Genomic DNA, 13,652 nt, shown 5'->3' on the forward strand with positions numbered 1-13,652 from the left:
CGTTCACAAAAGCAAAATTCAGTGCAGAGAAGCTTGCCTACCTGCAAAGCCTGTGAAAGGAAAGGATTCTCCAGGGAAAGGGCTCCAAGCAGAAACCTGACTTCAGAGGGAATTGCTGAGACGCAGAGCATCTAACCCGAACGGCCCCAATCCCTCCCGGGCACGATAATGCAAAGCTTATCTTTGATGAATACTCCCCTTTGTATCCTTCCCACTTAGCTGCAAGCTTTCAGTGCAGCTCAAAACAGGGAGTAAGATAACAAAACGAGCTATTTAAAGTGAAGTCAGTATCAGATAGCATCCAACGTAGTTCCCAGCCATAATTTCCTACCATGAAGTTGCCTCCATCCTCAATTCAAACTGGCATCTGTAGACATTAGGTTGAACACCAAAATACATCATTTGTTAATGAAGCATAGTGGATTAAAGGGAGTTGGCTGGTGGGGCTGTGTTCATTAAGAACTCAGAAATACGATTAATGTTTTGTTTGTACCACAGCAACACCAACTATGTTGCTGCTTCTCTCTTGTTACTGTAGAGAAAGTCCTCAGGCAGACCTACGTCTAGGAGGGAGATTTTGGCTGTCACGGGCTTCAAGAGGAGCTTAGTTGGGGAAGACACTGCTGAAGCTTGACAAGCGTAGAGAATGGGGAAGGAGTAGGTGAGGAAGGTGGGCTGGCTCCATGACTTCAGGAGTTGAATCTTAGAATCACAGAATATTAAGGTTGGAAGAGACCTCCAAGATCATCAAGTCCAACTATCAACCCAACACAACCATGCCTACTAAACCATGTCCTGAAGAGCCACATCTACACGCTCTTTGAACACCTCCAGGGATAGTGACTCCACCACTTCCTTGGGCAGCCTGTTCCAGTGTTTGGCCACTCTTTCAGTAAAGAAGTGTTTCCTAATATCCCCTGCCACAACTGGAGACCAGTTCCTCTTGTCCTGTCACAAGTTATTTAGGAGACAGAACAACACCCGTCTCCCTACAACCTCCTTTCAGGTAGCTGTAGAGAGCAATGAGGTCTCCCGTAAGCCTCCTCTTCTCCAGACTGAACAATCCCAGTTCCCTCAGCTACTCCTCATAAGACTTGTTCTCCAGACCCACCACCAGCTTCATTGCCCTTCTCTGGATGCGCTCCAGTAACCCAATGTCCTAAAGAACAATCAGGACAAAGAGAGATGACATGTGTACTGCAAACTATAGCCATCAGAGAAGACATTATGGATTGGGTTAACACCATTCTTTACAGTTCACTTCCTTCTTTCTTAACTCTGAGCGTATTTCCTCATCTTTTACTTCAAGCCCCCACTGCATAATGGAGTGGTGTCCAGCAGAGTCAGCCCAGTGCTATCCAGCTCCCTGCAGGAACACTTCCAGGGAGACAGCTCTTTGCCGAGGGAGCCAAATTGAACAAACATGTTAGCCACTCCTCCTCTGCACGCACAGATACGTGCTAGCCTATCATGCTCCAAAAAACCTCAGCTTTCCCCTAGGTTTTGGAGGGCTGGCTGTTAGCAGAATCCTTGCCAGTTTAATTGGTTTAAACTGGTGTGTTTCCTCAGTAGAAGACCCTTTATTCCAAATACAGAATAATCATATTCTGAGTCAAGCACACACTCTTCTGCACAGTTGGAAAACACCTATTCCTAGAAGAATACTTCCATTTTCTGGCCTATCAAAAAAGTGCACCGAATTTGGCAACCTTTGAACTGTGCTGATAATTTCCATCATTTCCCAGAATTTACAACAACTGGGAATTCAGACCTGCTGAACAAGAAGAATAAAAACAAGTACTGTAAATAAATACCATCCCTCCCTAGGCCTTTGTAAGCTGTGTCCGTTCCTGCAGGCTGACTCAGTCCAGCAGCTTTCTGTGCCTTGCAGGCTCATGACCAAGTCTATGATCTCTCTCTTCAGGATTCTCCAAGAGAAAAAAAAAAATTAAAATCTTTTCCATTAAATTACATATATTGCACGCTGAAGTTTCCTACCACATCCTGTGGTCTGGCTGGCACAGAGTTAACCTTCTTCATAACAACATGTGTGATGCCATGTTTTAGATTTGTGCCTAAGCCACTGTTGATAACACACCAACGTTCTTCCTATTGTTGAATCATGCTTGCACAGCATCAAGACCGCCTGTCTTGACTGCCGACACTGTCCCCCAGCAGGTAGGCTAGGGGTGGGTGACAGGTTGGGTGGGGACACAGGTGGGACAGCTGACCCAAACTGACCAATTACACACCATATGACAACTTGCTCAACACTAAAACTGGGAAGAGGAACAAGGGGGTGGGAGGTTGTCTTCCAGGGTAGCCATTGCTCAGAGGCTGGCTGGGCATCAGTCTTGCTTAGGGGAGATGGTGGGTGGCTTTGCATCTCTTGGGTGTTTTTCTTTCTTTTCTTCACTTATTAAACTGCTCTTATCTCTCTTCTTAGGAGGAAGACTACTTAAAAAAAAAGTTTGTCAGATATACATGGAGTATATAAAAGTTAACTACATTAACAAAGTATATTTCCTTTGACTATTTCTGTCCCAAAACACAGACGAAATCTGTGCACCCCCTCCCAGCCTTTCCATTCTGCATGGACATCATGTTTCAAGACCCAGTGCTGCCACATCCCCCAATTTGTGGGTGTCAGCAAGGCAGGTCTGTTGATCGGACTGATAGGGTGGTTCTGCCTCTTTTGCTGGCAATACAGGCCAGGTAACCCTTCTGTCAAAGCTACTGCCGTGCCCCAACAGTCACTCTCATATACTCCCCCAGGTCTAGACAGAGGTCTGTCTCTCCAGATCCAGTGTCTTCATCAGCAGCCTTAAATATATATTTTTTGGGGGGGAGCAGGACTTCGAATCATAGAAACATAGAATCATAGAATGGTTAGGGTTGGAAGGGACCTTCAAAGGTCATCTAGTCCAACCCCCCTGCAAGGAGCAGGGACATCCCCCACTAGATCAGGTTGCTCAGAGCCTCATCCAGCCTGGCCTTGAACGCTTCCAGGGATGGGGCTTCCACCACCTCTCTGGGACAACCTGTTCCAGTGTTCTATAACTCACATTGTAAAAATTTTTTCCTAATATCCAATCTAAATCTATCTCCCTCTATTTTAAAACCATTACCCCTCATCCTATCACAACAGGCCCTACTGAACAGCCTCTCCCCATCTTTCCTGTAGGCCCCCTTGAGGTAATGGAAGACCGCTATCAGGTCTCCTTGGAGCCTCCTCTTCTCCAGGCCGAACAGCCCCAACTCTCTCAGCCTGTCCTCATAAGAGAGGTGCTCCAGCCCTCTGATCATCTTCACGGCCCTCCTCTGGACCTTCTCCAACTGGTCCATGTCCTTCTTGTGTTGTGGGCTCCAGAACTAGACACAGTACTTCAGGTGGGGTCTCACCAGGGCAGAGTAGAAGGGGAGAATCACCTCCCTCGACCTGCTGGCCACGCTCCTCTTGATGCAGCCCAGGATGCAGTTGGCCTTCTGGGCTGCAAGGGCGCATTGCTGGCTCATGTTGAGCTTCTCATGCACCAGCACTCCCAAGTCCTTCTCCTCAGGGCTGCTCTCAATCCATTCTCTGCCCAGCCTGTATTTGTGCCTGGGATTGCCATGACCCATGTGCAGGACCTTGCACTTGGCCTGGTTGAACTTCATGAGGTTGGCATGGGCCCACCTCTCCAGCCTGTCAAGGTCCCTCTGGATGGCATCCCTCCCTTCCAGTGTGTTGACGGCACCACACAGCTTGGTGTCATCGGCAAACTTGCTGAGGGTGCACTCTATCCCACTGTCCGTGTCGCCAACAAAGATATTGAACAGGGCCCTTGAAGGGAACTTCATTCCCTTCAAGTTCCTACTTGTAACACAAACATGTTGGGGATAGGGGATTGGGCACTTTTATCCCAGGCCTGTTTCCCAGGTGGAAGACGTAGGTTTCCTCGCTCAAAACAGCTTTTTCTGCAGTGGGGTGGACACAGCCCAGACTGCTGTGCTTGGCTTTGACAGTACTTGAAGCCACCCAACGGTTCCCTGTGGCTTCATGTTTTGGACCTTACAGTTGCTTCATTCATGGCATGGACCAAGGCATTCACAGGATGCTCCTTCTTGCTCAACAGCACGTCAGAAATTAGGGAAAACATAGCAAGAATGAAGCAGTTATTGCTTGTTCCAGGCTGTAAATGGCAACAAAACAAGGTGGACAAAATGTTGTTGCCATGTTTGCTATTAAGAAATAGCCAAGTGAGAGAAGGAAATGGATTGGGAAAAGAAATAGAGAACAAGAGTCTGGTTTTTGCAAGAAAAGTGAATTGTTATTTCAGCAAAACCTCCATGTTGAAAGGGAATTGCATTCAAGAACCTTCTGCCACACAAAAGGAGCCCTGCTTTTCTCCAGAGCTATTGCTGCTGTTCCTGGTATCTCTAAGGAGTCAGAGCGGCAAATAAGGCATTCCCTTCTCCTGTCACTTGTGATCCAAGCACAGGGAAACATTCACAACAGAGCAACTACAGATTTGTGGTGCCTACATTCCCACCAATTTCAGGGAGGGGATGTATGGATGTTAGGGCTAGCAACGTTGAGTACACACTTCCCTTGCTATTAAAAAAGCATCTTCTTCCTGTGCACAGGTCTCCTCTGATCAGCCTCTATCAACCTTCAAGGACTTCATGGCCTCAAGCAGCATTAAACTCAGTACTAACAAGACTGGGGACCAGCTCAATCCATCACACTAATCAAAGCCCTGTTTTGCCCTCTGTAGCCTGTTCTCTATGGCTAATGAATTTATGCAACTGTGTGTCTTCCCCCTCATCCCTCCTCTCTTTCTCTCAGCTTTGAAACTCCACTCCAATCCTATCTGGCAAAAGTGAATTTTTTTTTTAAAATATATTACATCTCTAAAAATGTATTGAAAAAAATAGATTACCATGAGAAATTCATAGGTGCTCAGAGGGTGGTGAGCTTGCTGGCTGCTGAATCCGCTGGTTAAGAGAAGCTGCCAACACCCTAGACACAACACAGGAAGATCTATAGATCATGTTTTCCCTACATAGCAAAAAATCTAACCTAAAGATAGACATGAAGCTTCTCTTAAAATAAACTAGGTCTGCAAGCCCCATTATAGCTTGTCTGTAGACAAGCAATGTGGTTTACAAAGCTTCTGAGCAGCCTGCATATAGAAACAAAGCAAAGTACATATGTTTAAAAAAAAATAAAATCCAACTGTGGACCTCACGCTATGATAACTTCCAGCAGCAAGAGTGGTTCTCCTTGTGAGGTTCAAGGAATACACAGCAGTGGATGCCCTGCACACCTCTCCTTCTAGAAGACGCATCTCACCCATCAGCACCAAGCCGGCCAGCTCACCACAGGACTCTGCTACATTGCGTATTCCCTACTGAGAAAGGCTGCCTTCCTTCTAACGCCCGTTGAGCTGCCCGTTCGTGCAGATCACTGTGACTAAAGAGGCACCTCAAGCCGGTCATGTCAGTTTTATGTTGTCTACCCGACCAGGTGACAGCACCAATTGTCAAATTTCCTGAAAAAAAAAAAAAAAATTACAATTTGTTGTATTTGGGCATGAAAATGAGAACACGGCTTGGCTTAATTTACTCCTGAGTCCTACATTTTCAAGCTTTACGGGGCCGTATTCCACCGCCCTCCATCAAAGTGGCTCTTGTGGAGAGGCAGCAGCTGTTTCTCACCTGTGGTTCCCCGCAGACTTGATGCCTTCTTTCTCCTTCTGGGATGTGTAACCCCAGATGCGAGCAGAGAGCACCAACATGCAAACTCTCATCTGCCTTCTCGAAGACTCAGTTCAGACCAGAACAAACTTGAAATTACCCCAGATTTTCAGTCTTAAGCACCAGCAGACTCTGTTTTAACACCCACAGTTCATGCTTTTCAAATCAGCTAGGCGGCTTAAAACACAAAGGGCAATAGCTGCCTCAGCTGCCGTTTCTGGAAGACACTATTTAAAAGAATATGGGGACTGAAACAGGAACCTCTGAAACAAAAGCTAAAAAGAATACAAGGAAAGCAGCAAATCAACACAGTCTGTCACTCAGGCCCAGTGGGAGGCAGGCCACGTACTCACAGATGGGTTGTATTGGTACCAGCCATTCGCCCTCTCTCTGATTCGCTCCTTTTATGAAGGAGGTCAGGCTGTGAAGTAACCTAAAAAGCTTTTAAATTCTTATCTGTAGTATCTAAACGTTCAGATTTCCTGAGGGATTTTTTTTTGGGAAAATGCACATTTTGTGCTATTCTCCAGAAGCATGCTTGTTCCTGTACAGTTTACGTATTTTGCACTGAAGTCATTGAATGAAATGAAAAACAGCCCTGGAAGTAACAGCTGGTATCCACAGCTCCCAGTCGTTCTCAAGGGCTGCTCTAAATGCTGGACTAGGGTTGCACCCTTGTGCACCAGCTCTTCAGAGATGCTTTGGCATCCAACAGCACAATTTGCACGAGGAGCAAAATACAAGGAGAAAGAGCATCTTCCCCCAATTACGATCTAGAGCTTAAGGGTTAAAGCCACCATGCTGGGAGCTGATTAACAGTTCTCACCACAGAACAATTAAAGCAGCGGGCATTACTTTCACATCCATCCAGCTGTGGTTTTGAGTACAGGGAGAGGTTGTACTTTGTGAGTGTATCAGTAATGACAGGTTACAGGCACAATCGGAGCACGTGCACCACGGCAACTTAAGACAGAACAAATGCCCAGATCAAGTACCTAGAAAAAGGCTCCAAACGAACAGCAGACGTCAAGCTGCTCAGCTGTGAAAAGATGGAAGCAATGTATAATAGCTAATTCTGCCTCTAATTTCCTGCCCAGTCCAGACACGAAAATGCTCCTGGCTCCCCATCTTCGTTGCATGGCAGATTTCTACTGGAAGAAAACCTGTACACGTGAGCAGGGAATACACTGTTTTGTCTTAAAAGGATCACTACAGACCCGGTCCAGGCAGGGCACACAATGAAGAAAGCAGCCCCATCACTGCTGGTGTCCTAGGGAACTTTACCAGACAGACTGGATAGGACTCCAAGCCTTGCAAGCACCAGGAGGCTCTGGCAGAGGGCATGCACAGACACAGAGGCCTGGGCATCAAGTCACTGCTACAGGTAACTCCCACTTTGACCATCAACCTAAAGATACTTGAAAGCAATGAAACATCAAGCTTTAGGGAGACAAGGTCAAGTCACCTTGCTTGACGAGATCTAGGATTTTCAATTTTGAGTGGCACTAAGCCAAAATACCTTTTAAAAACTCTCTGCCAATCTCCCCTCCTAGGTATTCCATCTTAGGTATTAAAAATAAAGGGGGGCTATTAAAAATAAGGGCAACTGGATATTTTTTTTGGTTGGTTTTTCTTTGTTAAGATGACAGGTATAGTTATTGAAGTTGAAAACATTTACTGGCAATTCAGTAACTGCTTAAAACAGAAACATCTCCTCCATTAGGAGGGCTCAAGTTAGACTCTACAGAAAATCTTACACCCCCGCATCACTACGAACCACCTGAATTGGAATAAATCATGATATTCCTGTCTGATCTACTTCAACAGACATCCTGCAGCCCTTTCTATATATCTATTAAGAGGCAAGCAATAAAAGACCAGAGTTATTAGCTTTCAGTCAATTATTTACAGACTGGCACTTTCTAATTAATATACAACAAACACAGAGATGTGTAATGACAGAGACGAGCCCACAGTGAAACCCTGAAACTAGTAAATAGAAGTTTCAGTATTTTATTAAAATAGCATATTCAACCACTGTAACCAATAATACATTAACTTTATTCCCAGAGTACGCACAACACAGTAGTGATTCAAAATATCCTTATCCATGGTAATCAATGAAAATATCTCAAATTCAAGTGTACAACTAAAACTAAACCTTTGAAAAAATCTCTCATTTAAAGAATACATAAAGCTCTCATACAGAATTCTTTTAAACTCCTCTATACTTAGATGTCAGTGTCTCTCACCTGACAATACCACTAGCTTTTTTCTTATGCATAGTAGAACATCTCATATTTTATAGTACTCATTTTATAAATAAATTGGCATTTTCCATCCCATTTGTGTTTATCTTCAGCTTCACAAAGAAACCAGTAAATAAAACTGTCAAGGACAGTCACAACAAAATGATCTCACAGCAAGATATAAAACTTGAAGATACTAAAAGATGCTTCTACTCTATTTTACATAAAAAGACAGATTTAAAAAGTGCAAGGCAAGATTTGCAGGGGAAGGGGAATATTTGTTTGTTATTTTTAGGCACATCCACTTCTTTAAAGCAAGCTTCAGAATGAAATTCCAGTTTGTTCTTCATGATACCTGTTTCAAAGTCTTTCTCAAAAAAAAAAAAAAAAAAACCAAGAAAAAAATTACATCCGTTAAATATCAAGCAGGGAATTTTCTGTCCAACTAACAGTCTTCAGTTATGTCTTGTTCTTCCTTTTTTCATCCTTGCAGGTTTTGGTTTGGGAATATACTGATTGTTCGCCTGATACTCAAGTTCTTTACGGAAGTAATGAATCGCTTTATTCAAACCTTCTTCCAATGGGACCTGTTCCCAAAAGTGAGGAGAGAATCATATCACTCTGAGTTCACATCAGCTCTTTTCACAACAGTATCTTTTTTTAATACAGCTATCAAAAGACTGCTAGGAAGTCTAATTCTTAGCCAATATAAGTATTAACAGCACCACATACTGGTTACATCTCTGCACTGCTAATGTGTGTTAGCTTTTAAGCATCAGATATATTTTCTGACGTAGCAAGTCAACAAAACCCAACAAATTTAAATCTCATCAGAGATTATGACCAGTTATGATTGGTCTGTTTAGTGTCAAAACAGACTTACATAATTCTACTTTCAATTCATAATACATTGAAAGAGACGAGCACACAGAAATTTAAGCCCCTTCTGTTTTTAATTTTCACAGAATGCTATATACCACATAAAGGTATAAAGGTGGTGACCTTTTTTTTAGTTTTTATTTCTTCTGTGCTCCATCAATATACAGAAAAAGGGATGGATACAAATTATCATCCAGAAGCTCATTTGAGCTTAAATCCTATACAAGTAATTGTAATTCTTCATAATCTATGCCTGTATTTAATCACTACAATTTGTAGACAGGAACAACAGAAATACTACTCACTTTTCTCAGGAGCCATATGCTCTGGCATGCTTGCAAATACCATCATCAATACAGGAGGATAAAATAGCACCACAAAAACTACTTGCCTTGATGTACCAAGACTGTACTGCTACTTCAGAGTAAGTTTTGGTACTGACTGTGCCAAACACAGAAGGTCAGAAGCATAGAAGTTAATTGTTTTAAACCCTTTGTGACACTAACACTTGCCATCATCCTTGTGCTTTCAGGCACAGCCTATTTATATTCGGTGCCTTTGTGAATCCTTTCAGAAGGGTCTGGAGCTACCTTTTTCTATTAATAGGCTTACAATTACTAGATAGGCTCACTTATTTCCTGGAAAGATTTTTGTCTGCAAATCTGAAAAAGCCTACAAACCACCGTGCTAGCCAGAATACGGAGCTGGCTAAGAAAGTCACACCCTTTCTGGGGATTAAGTAGACCTTATCTCCCCAAACAAACCAGCTCCTATCATCAGCTATGCCTGGTTATATACTTGCACAGTCACCTTCACCATAAATGTTGAGAAAGGGAAAAACCAGCAAACACAGGCACTTTGCATTTCTTGCACATTAGCTGCGTAGACCAACTACAATCTCGACATCACCTCAGATGGCTGGTAATTAAGCTTTAGAGGTGGACAGACATTACTGCGGGTGGTGAGACGTTAAGACTAATCCTCATCATGTTTCAAGCTTATCAACACACAGAACAAGCCATGAACATCTCTATGTATGTTACCTGTATCTCAAAATAAGGGCTTCTTATTCTGGTTACTACAGTCCACCAGAATTTAAAAAAAAAAAAAAAAATCACCTCTCTCTGGCTAGCTTCTGTTTTGCCTGAGTTTAACTTATTTCCCTTTAAACAAACTCTAAAATCCAGAGCATTTCTCTGGTGCTCATATTTCTCCCTATTAATCCAAACAAACCTTTTGCTTACAGTTATGTTACAGATTATCTTAAAAAAAGTCTTACTCCAAAGACTTTCTAAAAATATTTTCATTAAATAAAAGCAATTTTTTTCCTTCCATAATGCATGTTACCACAGCAAAACAGGAAGGAGGACTGCAGTAACAACAGCAAACTCATTAGCTTCCATAACTATGTACCACCTATTTCAAAAGATTCATTGGACTTACAAAAAGGTAGACATTTCATAACATGCATGTGAAAAAGTTAAAATGTCTATCCTAATAATGTTTTTTTTTTACTTAAGCCCATTACAAGTGCCAGTGCTAATCTGCTCTTCTGCATGGCACAGGTCATACAATCTTACCCAGCAGCTCTTGAATTGTGAGCCAGGGCAACATGCGACAGAGAGCCTTTTAAACAATCATCCTTGAGATCGTGTCAAGCAGATACTCTGATAACTGAAAGGTATCGGTATTGTGTGGTTCTCCCCCGCCCCCCTCTGCCTCCCTGTGTTTTTGGACTCAACAGTAATACAGCTATACATACCACAGGTTCCCAGCCAAGCAACAACTTGGCTTTTCTGATGTCAGGTTTTCGTTTCTGAGGGTCATCCTGTGCTTCTGACAGGAACTGGATTTCACTCCCACTGCCTATTAAAAAAGAGGCTGTGCATTATCATCTGCAATACACCACGCTTTGCATTTACATCCTTCATACCTATTGGAGCATCTGGTCTTTCTGCAGCTTTCTGCTTCATAATTCTACCATAGAAATGTTTCCACAGACACAGCTGCACTGCATGCAACAGCTGAGTGAACCAGCTGTCCCACAGCAACATGGATTCACAAAGCATTTCACAAAGATTTCAGCATGGATTCACAAAAAGGAAGTTACACTTGACCAGTCTAATAACCTTCTATGATGAAATGACCGCTTCAGTAGCCAAGGGCAGAGCAGAGGATATCATCTAACCTTGGCTTCAGTCAGGCTTTTGACATTGTCTCTCATAACATCCTTACTGAGGGCTGGATGAGCAGATAGTGAGGTGGATTGAAAACAGTCTGCATGGCTGGGATCAGAGGGTGGTGATCAGTGGTATGAAGTCCAGTTGGAGGGCAGTAACTACTGGGGTACCCCAGGCGTCAATACTGGGTCAATACTGAATTGCTGATACACCAGAGGGCTGTGCTACCATCCAGAGGGCTCTCAAGAAAGGATGCAGGAGAAAAGGGCTACCAGGAACCTCATGAAGTTCAACAAGAAGTGCAAAGTCCTGCATCCAAGGAGGAAAAACCCAAGGCACCAGTACAGGCTGGGGGCCAAACAGCTGGAAAACTCCTTGGTAGCAAAGGACTTATGTGTCCTGCTGGACACCAAGTTGAATACGAGCCAGCAATGTGCCCTTGCCATAAAGGAGGTGGATAGCATCCTCGGCTGCAGTAGGAAGAGTGCTGCCAAGGGGCTGAAGGAGATATCTTTCCCCTTTACTCAGCACTGGTGAGATACACCTGTAGAGCTGGGTCCATTTCTGGGGTCCCCAGTACAAGAGAGACATGGACATACTGAAGAGAGTCCAACAAAGGGCCACAGAGATGATGACGGGACTAGAACATTTCTTTTATGAGGAGATGCTGAGAGAGCTGGGACTGTTCAGCCTGGAGAAGAGAACGCTCAGGGGGATTTGATCCATGTGTTTAAATACCTGATGGGAAGAGTAAAGAAGATGGAGCCAGGCTCTTCAGTGGTGCCCAGTGACAGGACCAGAGGCAAAGGGCACACACTGAAACATAGGAGGTTTCCCCTGAACATCAGGAAACACTTTTTTTACTGTGAAAGTGACTCAGCACTGGCACAGGCTGCCTAGAGAGGCTGTGGAGATACTCAAAAGCTGCCTGGATATGGTCTTGGGCCACTGCTAGCTGTAAATGGCCCTGCTTGAGCAGAAGGGTTGGACCCGATGACCTCTAGAGGTCCAACCTCAACCGTTCTGTGATTGTTATTACTTTTGCACTGTAAAAGGTCTTGGCTCCCTCTTTGCCCATACTCTTCAGTCTGATTTAAATAGCCAACTTGCCTTTCCCAATGACAATACACAGAAACAGGGTATTTCTCTAACCAAATCTAGCAGATAGTTTACACGCCATGTTCCTGTGGGATTTTATGAATGTAGAACTAAACTGCCTCTCTGTGTAGACTGAAACAGATCAAGTTGTTTGTGAACAAACAGACAAATGGAGGTAACAATTATTCCATGTGCCGGACAGGTTTGGTGCTGTGATTTTCAATTTCCTTCCCTGACCCGTGGACTCACAGATGTTTTCCAGAGGAGAGTCCTCTATTAGAAACTTCACATGATCCGCTTCTGTACTGCATATTTGAACTCTTCTTTTTCATATCTCTCAGAAGCACTGCTGGCATCTACTGACTAAAAACCCTTGGCTAATAGCATCAGTATGTTTCATCTCATTCGGAAGCCCCATTACAAGACTAAGCACAGCCATTCACTTCCATTCTTGACAGCTCTGATTTGCTACAGGTATCAGAGCAAGAATGAAGAGAAAGCCACAGTGTTTTCTTCCCAACCCCACAGAAGGGAGGTAGTGACAGCCCTTGCAAGAGTCACTGGTAGATCAGCAAAAAGCAGAGAAAGACTGTCAGCACAGTATGAGGTTTTTAAAGGTAGTTGAAGGAGAACAGCCTGCACAATTGTGAAGAATCATCCTGCTGAACTATCTATATTTCAGCTAAGATGTTATCCAAGACACTTTCATTCATCTGTTTTACATTTATGTATTGTCTTTGTGCCAAAACAAAGCTAAAAATCCCTAAACATTATACAAGATAATGAGTGTAGATTGCACAGATACACAGAAAGAAAATACTCATTCTATTGTTTGTGCAATATTTTACATACAATTGAGAGGATTTGGATTATCTTATTAATATTTAATTATATGACCAGGATACAATTAAATACTTCTGATAAAGTTATTAGGAAATCTAAAGCCCAATTAAATTATCCATATATTACACACACTAATGAAGTAATAATCATCTAATGACAATAAGTACTTCATAAGCTTTACTAAGAATTACTTATTATACTCACCAACAAGTTTTTTAATTAACTGGGCAAATTCTAGGATAGTGTGCTCTTCTGGGTTTCCCTAGAAATAGAAGGGATATTCATTACAATAGCAATTAAACACCAATTCTAACAGGGTCATGCTAAACTCTGAAAAAGCTATGCCTTTTTCCTACTTTGATGAAAAAAACGTAATTTTGACAAGCTCCGGACTCATTAGAAAAGTTGCCCTCCATCACATTTGCCTTACTAATTCAAGTAAGGGGAGTGTCAAAAAAATCAGTCTGCAAAGAACGGGTACATGCACCTCAATCACAATGAAGGCATATGCCACTCAGCAGCCATATCCTCGGTTTGAAATCTGCAATCTTTGATGAACTGAGGACAGACAATATAATGAAGAAGTATGCTACATTCTCAGTTCATCCGAAGTTAGGGAACCAAACTAATTTAGCTGCAAACAGTTGCTTCCACATTTACTACA

At 43.0% G+C, this 13,652-nt stretch overlaps 1 protein-coding gene across 5 annotated transcripts in view; it reads right to left on the bottom strand.

Moving 5' to 3' along the window:
- Nucleotides 1-7,736: 7,736 nt before the first annotated feature.
- Nucleotides 7,737-13,652, bottom strand: part of UXS1 (UDP-glucuronate decarboxylase 1) — a 65,526-nt gene continuing 59,610 nt past the window's right edge. For all 5 annotated transcript variants that reach the window (XM_086769760.1, XM_086769745.1, XM_086769754.1 and 2 more), the window contains 3 exons: nucleotides 13,193-13,250; nucleotides 10,630-10,733; nucleotides 7,737-8,575 (listed from right to left, as the gene is read on the bottom strand). In XM_086769760.1, the coding sequence (XP_086625886.1) occupies nucleotides 8,444-8,575; nucleotides 10,630-10,733; nucleotides 13,193-13,250 (294 nt within the window). In that variant the 3' untranslated portion in view covers nucleotides 7,737-8,443. The remainder of the gene's footprint in view (nucleotides 8,576-10,629; nucleotides 10,734-13,192; nucleotides 13,251-13,652) is intronic.

This window comes from Chlamydotis macqueenii, chromosome 1 (genome assembly GCF_036417535.1).
Source record: "Chlamydotis macqueenii isolate bChlMac1 chromosome 1, bChlMac1.mat, whole genome shotgun sequence".
In the NCBI taxonomy this organism is placed as follows: Eukaryota; Metazoa; Chordata; class Aves; order Otidiformes; family Otididae; genus Chlamydotis; species Chlamydotis macqueenii.